The sequence below is a fragment of the Aspergillus melleus genome (assembly GCF_016097325.1).
Source record: "Aspergillus melleus strain CBS 546.65 chromosome Unknown contig1, whole genome shotgun sequence".
Lineage (NCBI taxonomy): Eukaryota > Fungi > Ascomycota > Eurotiomycetes > Eurotiales > Aspergillaceae > Aspergillus > Aspergillus melleus.
This window is the reverse complement of record NW_025763370.1, coordinates 7,850,238-7,860,730: the sequence shown is the minus strand read 5'-3', so window position 1 is coordinate 7,860,730 and position 10,493 is coordinate 7,850,238. Positions and strand designations below refer to the sequence as shown.

Below are 10,493 nucleotides of genomic sequence, written 5' to 3'. Positions count from 1 at the left end.
ACCCTAACCCTAATGTAAACCCTAATGTAAACCCTAATGTAAACCCTAATGTAAACCCTAATGTAAACCCTAATGTAAACCCTAATGTAAACCCTAATGTAAACCCTAATGTAAACCCTAATGTAACCCTAATGTAAACCCTAATGTAAACCCTAATGACGGCTGGCGGCCGTGCGGGAAGCGGATGTGAATGTAGTGTGAGCCGGCTCGTGAGGGGAATAGCTGCTGGTACGATACCAGCTCATATGACTGCTGCAGCTCGGCCTGGCGCTCGGCGCGCTGAGACAGCCGTACGCGGCCTCGCTCGGGATACTGGGACCATTGGTGGGCCGTCTGCCAATGCTTCTGCATGGATTTCATGTTTGCAACAAGATAGTGGCATGTCGCCGGCTCCCGGCGGCAGAGCATCCCACGCGAATAACAGGGAATGGTCGGCAGCGGCTCATCCAGTACATGGGGGATTGAAACCGTCTGATCTTGATGAGCGATATCAGTCCACTGCCTGATCGTCTGCAAGATAGAATGGACCGTTTGATGGTCGAGCTGATGCTGTCGTTTTAGATGTCGCTCTGCCTCTACCGGCCACACCCCGTACTGGCACTGGCGGCAGATGATTACCCGCAGAGATGGGATGCGTTCGAACAGCTGATCAGCCATGTTGGGTTAATCTCGCGTTGTTATGATAGGAGGGGAGAGGGGGACGGTAAAGGATTGAGACGATAAACGAAGAAGAAGAAGACATCCTCTGGCAGTTATCTTATTTAACGGTTGTCGTGGTAGCGACAGTGGTAGGACAGGTCACATTTCAGGGGAAGGGACGAGAGATATAAAAGACGATAATATATATATATTATCGATCGCTTACTCGCTCGAGACCGAATCCCATCAAAAATTCCACCTGAGACCCATCCACTGCGAATCGCTCTACCTCATTCAAATCAAGGGCGATCGGCTCCAGACTTGATCTATAAAAAATTCAGTGGCCATAAGACCGGCAGGCCCAGTCTCAGGACGCTCCGACCCCGGGAGGTCCAAAAGTACCGGATGGCAGGGGGAAATCCGCCGGACGTCCCCCCCAGACCCTAGCGCTCTACGGATCCGCGCAACCCGATATCCGCCGGACGTCCGGCGCCCGGCCCCCCCTGGGGTAGGGCCTTCAGCTCGTCATCTGCGCTTTGTAATGCCCACGGGATCGCGGTCTGCTTATTCTGCCACATTTGCACGATCTGCAGCGCCGCGGGATCCAGCCACAGCGCCTTCTCCACCACGAAGAACCGCGCGAGCTTGATCACCTGGAAGAAGATCGAGAAATAGCTTTCAAGATCCCGCCAGCCCTCTGTCTCGCGGCCAAGCACCGTCATCATGCAGACCAGCGCGCTCTCGTACTCGTGGCTGCGGTACCGCTGATTGAGCAGCTCAACGCAGAACTCCAGACACACCCGCTTCCGCCGCTTCAGCAGCCATGGCTGCAGCGTCTCGTCAACTGCCTGCAGCTCCGGCTGCGACTCGGGATGTTCGATCAACTGTCATAGCCGCGTCCACCGGGCCCGCTGCCGCGCGGTGAACTGGTAGGGGGGGTTGGCCCAGTCGTGCGGGTGCTGGATCCGCGCGAAGAAGCCCAAAATCTGTTGCTACAGCTGCACGTGTTTCTGCACGCTCGCCTTGTCCATATACGTTTACAACGACTGATACGGTAGCTCGCCCGCCTGCGTGCATACTGCCTCCATACGGATCGCCTGCCCGCACCGCTGCACCGTTCGCTGACTCTTCCGGATCAACTGATCTACCGTGTGGAACAACACCCGCACCCTTTGCTCGACCGGGTCGACCGGGTCGGAATCGGGATCGAGAGCCTCGACGCTGCGGAGCAGGTCCTCCGGGGAGATTTCTCGCAGATACTCGGTCCATCGGATCACACGCAGTCATGAGTTCGCATTGTGCAGCTGGGCTGTCTCCACCGAGGCCTCCGCGCGCGTGGTCTCCGTCTGTTTCCAGATCTGTATTATCGCATTCATCGCCTGCTGCGCCTGGTTCGGGGGCGGTAGTGGCAGCTGGCGGCCGTACGGGAAACGGATGTGAATGTAATGAGAGCCGGTCCGCGATGGAAACAGCTGCTGATACGAGACCAGCTTGTATGACCGCTGCAGTTCGGTCTCGCGTGCGGCCCGCTGCGACTGGGGCACGTGGCTCTCTATCAGTATTTTAGGATACTATATCAGTTGCTAGAGATTCTTCTATTTAATTCGCTGTCGGGTAACTACGTTTTATATCGGATAGATTAATATAGATTCTCTAATATCTATATTTATATATCCATATATATCTTTTAAGTAAAATTATGTATACTATTATTTGCTTTTTTGAAATCTAAAAAACTAATTAATTAAAAAGACTTAGAATAAACTGTAGAATACAGTATACTATAAATAAAAATCTATCTATCTAATCTTTCTTCATCTCAATCGAAATACATGCCTGTTTTGTTCGTATATTCTCTAATCGATCTTTTGCAGCCCGTTTTCGCGGCTCGAGATAGTCTTTAAAGCCAAGAAATTTATGCCATTCCCGGCTAGCTGCCCGATACTGCCGCCGTCGCGCCTCTATATGGCCCGGAGCTTCCTAAAGCCCACGCGCGTATATTGTATTGGCTATCCACGATCTATGATTCGCCTGCTGGTCAAACGGCGCGTCGTTTGTTTTGTAGTTGCGCTTAAATCCACCGCTCTTCAGATGGACGCGTGAAATAGCGATAGCGGCATGCTGATAGGACATAATATTAAGCTTAGTCTTCAGATAGATCTGGACCTCTTATTGTAGCACTTTTCGCAGCCGCTCGCTTGTCCATGTGCCTTCTCTTGCAGGCCAAAGATAGGGCGACCCCGATTGTCGATAGTTCTAGACAAACCGTTCGAGCGTCTAACTGAACGAAAAAATCAGCCAGAGATAGTAGACAACAAGTTCGCTGACCGTTTTCGGGAGATAGCGATGGATGATCTTTGTGATATTGTTGATTGAATAGTTTTTGTGATAGTTAATGACCATACTAACCAGTTCATGCTCGATAAATATACTTCGATGGCGACCGTGTTTAGTGTTGCTGTGACAAAGGCTGAATAGTTCTGTCGTCCGGCTCGATTGGCCGTCGGTAATATGGACGAATAAAAGAAATCGTTCAAAAAATTTCTTGATGTCTTGCTGATAGCATGTTACGATTTTTTTCCGCCAGAAAACGTGATCTTTTTGGTCGATTTGACAAAGCTCAAGAAATTCATTCCGGAGTCAGCTCGTCTCGAAAACTCGATCGAGTAATTATCGCTTTCCAATAATTGATAGCGCTGCTCGTGTGCGGGCATCTTTAAGAAAGTTCCATCCGCGTTAATTGTTAATTGGGTCATTCCACAACTCGTGAGGAGCTAGTCGAGATACGGTCTTCTCACGCATTTTTTTTTCATGCAAAAGAAAGAGTCTCTCGAGCTAGATCTGGGCCAGTTAGACCTGCTTCGTAACAAACTGGCGGAATCCCAACATATTAAATTGCAGCTCTTTATAGCTTAACGTCTGCTCATTGTCACTTCAATAAATATAGCCCATGTTGGTTGTGCTGTTCTGGATCTTCTTTCCGTAGACCTGTAGTCGCGTGATCCAGTCGAACGAGACACGCACTCCAAATATCAGAAACCGTTCGCACATCTCATCCAGGGCATCGGCCGGGTGCGTTATTTGGCCAATCTCGGCCAGCCGGATCGCCTGTAGGGTCACTAGCATCTAAACCATTTTAACGAGCCCGGACAGATAGCTGATGTAGCTGTAGGGCTTTAAGAATGTTTGTTGTTTTACGTCGATCCCAAGGATCGCCAGAAACCCGATTAGAACACTTTCGAAGAGATTTTTTTTCAAGATATGGTTGAATAAGGCGATAGAGAACGCGAGACAGATCTGATCAAACATTTTTTTTGTCTGCTTTCGTTGATTCGCGCGCTTCGACAGTTCTAGATCCTTTGTTTGGATCGATAGATCGATCAGCCGCTGGTCATGAACTTCCATCTGATTCAATGTGACGAATTGGGCGGTGATCAGTTGATGACGAAGCAAGGTGGATTGGTCGATCCGATTGCTGTGATAGGCGAAGCAGATCAGGCGTTGTCAGATTTGACAATATCGGTGATAGATGGTCAGCCGGAAATAGATTTGAATTAGCTGGTTCCAGATCTCTGGCCTGTGAAAAAAAGTGTTGATTTGGATCTGATCAAATTTGTTGATCCGGTCCTCCTTAATCGCATGGAAGATGTGATCGATCAATTGTTGAACACTGTCGGTAAACTGCTCGAGCAGAGACTCGATCGTAGAGTTGGGCGAGCAATCTAATAAAACGACGGCTGTTAGGCTCTGTCTGCGCAGATATTCGGGTCAACGTGTGAGCTCCAATCAGAGCGATATTGCGATTGAATGCGGATCAATTGCAGGAATTTGGCTATTCGCTTGTTCAGTTGCGGTCTGGCCCTCCTGTAGGGCCTGCTCGACCCGGGCCCGGATGATCGCGGCCGGGATCTTTAGGGAGGCTGTCTTCTCTAACTTCTGACTGATAGAGATATCTATGCAAGTAACCTCAAAGAACTGACTGTCTAATTTGCTAAGAAAAAAACACTGATAGCTTATTATTCGATCGGTTATGCGCTTCTGCAGTCGGGCCTGAATTTGGTTGACAGATTGCTCATCGCGTTTTGAGAAATCGTCTTAATCTTGATGATTTTTGCGTCGATGCTCACGCATTACTTTTATTGAACAATATACATATTGACAGTGCGGGCAGCTATAATCACGAAATATCGGCAAATTAGAGATCGGTAGATTATTTGGGAATGGATATTGAAAAATCTCTTTCTTCAGATCGATCCAGGGCTCTTGAAGTATCGTTGTGAGAATTGTCTGACGCTGGACTGGTGTTGCTGCATTGGGATAACTGAAATGTCGTCTCTGGAGATGGCGGGCTAGATTGGTAGATGATACTGTAAACTGGCAGCGAGACGCAGTGCAAATCCAGGTTTGATAGGTTGCATTGTAAAGAAAGAGGTCCATCGTTGCTTAAACACGCAGTGATTTATTTGACTAGATAAATCGATGTGATCTCTTAGCGAGAAGAAAAGAAGACAAATCCGGAAAGGAAGAAAAAGAGATCTTTATGCGTGCGTGGCGCGACGCGACGCGATACGATGCGATATCATATCCTTGTTATAGCTAGTCAACTACCGTTATGGGGAAGGCGGAGCTTAGACAAAGAAAGAGGCGAATATGACCAATACGAGCGATGGACCAATCAGCGGGCGCAGGGATGCAGCGGAGGTCGGGTGGATTGCGGCCTAGGGACTAGCCGTTGCCGCCATAACGGCTGGATCTGTGTCTTCCATGGTCCAAACAGCATCATTGCCATCATTGGGACCAAGATATCTTTATATATACATTTGGTACACCGGCCGTTCTCACGGCCCGATTCCCACTGTCGGCATATGGACTGGGGCATCTCGCATCAGAAACATGCGCAATACGGGGCATATTGGATCTGAATCGCGCGAACCTGCTGCATCCACGCCTGGGCTCGCGCGCTGTGGAGATTCCGACAAAAATACAGTTCATGCTCGCTGGGCTTCTGGCCCTAGATTGTACACACATAACATCGTTTCCGCCATGAGAGCATTTTTCGTTCAATCCGTTTCTCGGCCAGCCACGACCAGGATTCGACGGCCTATCATTCTAGATGGAAAACAACGTATTGCTACGTCTGTATTCGCTATCACTGCCGCTCAGTAATATCGATGAAAGCCGGCTTTTGGAGGTTAGATTCGCGCTCAATACTCGCAATGCGTCGGCGCTTGGAACGGGAATGCGGACTATCGTCAACTGTACAGGCCGGAAAATCGAAAGATCAAATGAACGACGAATGTTCGACTTGGGTGATCAATGTCGCATCGGATATGATATTATACACGGAACTATGAGATGCACTCGGGCTTGAGACGGGTTTGATGACAATCTCGGAAACGGAGGAATCAATCAACATAAATATTAAAATTGAGAAAATGTCGATGATGGATTTTGACATTTTTCAATTGAAATCACATCCGTCACACCGGATTTCATGCATATCAGAATCCTGACAATGCTGTCGGTAGTATTTATTAATTGTTTTATTCAAATACTGATTTAAAACATATTGTTGACATCCGATCCCGAACATGATTCCTATATATTGAGCAACAAGTTCGGTGAAGTCGGCGACAGAAATGTTATTCGAAATATTAATTACAAAATGAGCTCCCTCGATGGACTGGATAATGATTATTTCGCTGAATTGTCCGTTTCAATCAACGTATTTGTTTTTTTGCCCGTAGTCCAGCAAAGATCGGGGCATGCCCAGATGAATGATACTTCGGATATCAGGAATATTCACTCCCATTTCGAATGCACTGGTGGTTGTAATTACCCGCGTTTGACCGGTAGTGAATCATTTCAAAATGGATTTCTTGTCGACCTGTGTGTTGTAAAACGTCTCGCATGTCAGTATTTGAGCTATGACAACCATCTGGCCGATCGTGGACCCGTACACGATCACTTTTTTATTTTGGGTCTGCCGGATCCGCGCCGTGAAGAACGCCAGAACTGTCGTGCTGATTATTCAGCCGAAACCCGTTCGCGCGAAGATCACGGGCTGCCACACCCGATATACGATATTGGACCGGCTGATGCGGTCCTGGAATAAATGCACCGACCCGCGCGCGTATCCCATGTGTTATCATAGCGCAAGCTTCAGCCAAGGCGATAATGTGACCATCAACAGCACCATCTGCGTGCAGACATGATCCAACCGCCCTAATTGCCGCAATTCCGGCCGGAAGTCCCGCTGTTTATTCAACATCATGTGACACTCGTCAATCACAATCCGATCTAACTGCTGTGTCTGCCGCAACCGATTGACAAACATCTAGAAATCCTCTGTGACGACCGACTTGAGTGTAATCAATATAATTGTGGCCTCGTCCGAGAGCCGCCGGCTTTTCCACGTCACACATAAAATCCCAAACGCCTAACATTGCCGCATCATGTTTTTGCAGAATGTTATCAATAAAACCATCACAATCGTCGTTCCCCCGAGCGCGATAAATGCCAGCAACATAAACAACATACTCTTTTTTCCACCAATGGGCATCATCGCAATCACCGGACTCAGCCCGTTCTAGATTGCTCAGATGGCCAGACCCTGGACCTCTCGCAACATAACATGCGTCTATCCGCTCATCGCGCGTAACATCTGATCCGGATCAGCCACGTGCAATCCATGCCGCCAGGCGAGCTGATTTTTTTTTGTCTCTGCTTTTCATAGAAACCGCTTTCACGGGGACTCAGTGCCGGCTGATGCGAACGATGAATGCGTCGCTAACACAAATGCTAAGAATCAGTGTCAGTTTGTGCTAGAAAATCAGAACAGCTGTTGTCGATGCGCCATCGTGTCTGTTTATTTTAGGATCTCGCGCGCGTATACGGTGCTGATTAAATGAGATGAATGCGTCATCTGCAAATCCGCGATATGATTTATTCATTGTTCCGGATCCATCTCATTCTCCGCGTCAAAATCAAATGCCGCCGCCGTTCCCTTCTGCGCCTCCTGCGTGTTGTGCGCGAATGCGTTGGACGGCTGCAAGAATCGTTGGCTGATCCCAATGGCGATCTCGCGATACGCTTGGAAATGGATCGATACACGCAATCGTATCTATGTCTCGTGTTTAAACATCTTCCGCAGCCGCTCCGAGGACCATCGACATCAGATTCCAGGATTGAGACCCCAGACGAATGCATCTTTTCGATGAAAAAGACGCGCGAACAGATTGGACAACAATTCCTGCTACATCTGTCACGCTTTCAACTGCTGCACGAATGACAGAACGAATCATAAATATCACATCAATAGCTTCCCGATCTCCTACAGCAAATATCGATGGATCAGCTTGATATTGTTGCTGACATAAAATCTCTTGTGATACGCGCTGATCACCGCCACCAGCCTGTTTTCGATATATATATTGCGCTGCCGATTGATCGTCATGTTAATATATTGGATACTTAATAACTTGGGCGCCCGCGTCAGCTGCTCATCGCTCATCTGTACCAGCACGGCCAGCTTCTCTTTAAAGCGGATCATTTGCTGGAAGTATTGCATCACGGCCAGAAAATATAATTGATGTCGATGCCATCACATAATCAAGCACGTCTGCAACGCTGATTCAGCTCGCATCCGATCACAGATCCACCATTGCCCGTCAACCAGCCATCACGTGCGCCCGTCCTTCAGAAAGTTCCATTCTACCGTCTGCTACATGGGATTGTTATAAATGGCATGCCATAAGATGGCCAGGATCTCCTGCGCGTGCCAGATTCCCAACATATCACACAGGATCTGTCGCGTGGCCCCGACTAATCCATGCATGAACCCGCGGAAATCGCCAATGATGAATCGCAGATGCTGATATTCAATCTCTTCGCTTCCGTGTCAGATAATGTGTCTAGTTGTTATGATATTATAATGAATTTTCAATCCGTACATTCATCAGTTCAACAATGTCTGCATCGACCCGGCTATGTCCCGCATTATAAATGTCTGCATCATCCACTCGATCTGTTTCTGAAATAACTTGTCCGTGCAACAAATCCAAAAAGTCATCAACAGCTGAGACTCCTGACTATTGATCTGCATGAACGACATAAAAAATGACAACAGAAATGCCAATGTTTCAACGCTCGATCCATGAACGGCTGTCTCATCAACACTGTCATATCTCTCATCTGGCACCAGATCTTCGAATGTGTCATTCGCATTGATCAACACCCACTGCGTGCAGCTCGTCCGTCGCAGTCAGATCTAGATAATCGTCTCAAAATCCAGATCCAATCATAACATCTTCTGCATTATCATAAATCGCACTATCTTGATTATCCGCAACAAGATCAAAGAATAGCTTTCGGCATCCCGTCACCAATCATGACTCCAGCCCTGCACTATCATGACACACACAAGCACATTTTCATATTTGTACTCCCGCTGCTTCTGATTCAATAATTTAATGCAAAACTCTAGACACTGCTGCTTCAATAAACTCATCGTCCACTCGACCATTAAATCAGTCTCAATGTTTTCGTCCTGCAACTCAGATTCAGACTCAGACTCAGACTGCATGACCAATGCCCACAGCTACCGCCATCGCTTGCGCTGCCGAAAAGTCATCCCGTATGAGAGACTGGTCCAATCATGGGAGATCTATGTGCAAGCAATGAACGCGAGAATCCACTACCACAGCTGAACATGTTTGGCAATGCTATCGACATCCATATACACCTGCAACAGCTAGTACAAGGGCACAACTCCGGCATTCGACTGGACCGCGGCAAATCGAATCAAAAAACCACTATACTGGACCATCTGCTGACACTTGCGCACAAACCACTTCATCATTGTCCACAGTCAATACATCCCCCGCTCAATCAGATCGTCAGACGCCGTAACATTCTCTTCAGTCTCGGACATAACAATATTGCATATTAAATTGTGGAAAATGACATTTTTTAGATATGTGATTCATCCGATCATCCGGAATCACAGATTCGCATCAACAATATCACACGTTTGAATGATCTCCTGCGCCTTCCAAGCAGTCTGGATCTCAATTCACGCGATCTCGATTTCTTACAATGCCTGTTCAATCACGTCAAGATTACTGGGAGAGAGATTCTCGTTGCAAATGATGAAAATGTTCTGGAAACCGTGCCAGATGGGAAATATGCGTTGATAGGAAATTAAAATGTATGCTTGTGCGAGCTGAGAATCGGCCTATTTTTATTTGATCTGGGAGATCCGGCCACGTTCGGAATATTGAAATCATTGATGTGCCTTGCATCAATGCTCGCGCATTGTTTTAATATGCCAGGTTACATGCTGGCATGCACTATCTCGCTGGCATAATACGCCACCGATATATATCTCTAAGCCAGGAATGGGTTACTCTAGTTGCTGGGGCCAGTCAATCTTTGTGAAAATGTGTATCAAGTTCGTCCACTAACAAATGGCCTCACTGATCTGGATGATATCCTGGTGCGTTACCGATGGATAGGCCCCGTTCTTTAAATGACGTTGAATTTTATTGGACCACATCTCATAGCGACAGATTTTGCAAATAATCACGGGTAATGTTTCTATCTGAATAAAGATCTGATGTTTCATAATAGCTGGGTTAACTGGGATAGACGAAGAATAACAATTCTATAATGAAATGGAGGTGAAGAATGAGTAAAAATAAAATATATTCTTGTAGCTGAGTGTCTGGTATAGATGGGATTGGAGAAGGATATAAGGAATAAGTTTGGAGGATAAGGATTTTTAGTGAGAAGAAGTCCGGAAATTCAGCTAGATGAAAATATATATAAGTTTCTAGATATATCAGATTATTTAT

General features: G+C 47.1%; 1 protein-coding gene across 1 annotated transcript; it reads right to left on the bottom strand.

The window, feature by feature from the left end:
• Positions 1 to 117: 117 nt before the first annotated feature.
• LDX57_002836 (putative telomere-associated RecQ helicase) lies at positions 118 to 360 on the bottom strand (the record flags this gene model as incomplete). The annotated part of the gene is made up of 1 exon (XM_046084482.1): positions 118 to 360. The coding sequence occupies one exon, from the start codon at positions 358 to 360 to the stop codon at positions 118 to 120; it is 243 nt and encodes an 80-aa protein (XP_045940445.1).
• Between the last annotated feature and the right edge of the window lie 10,133 nt (positions 361 to 10,493).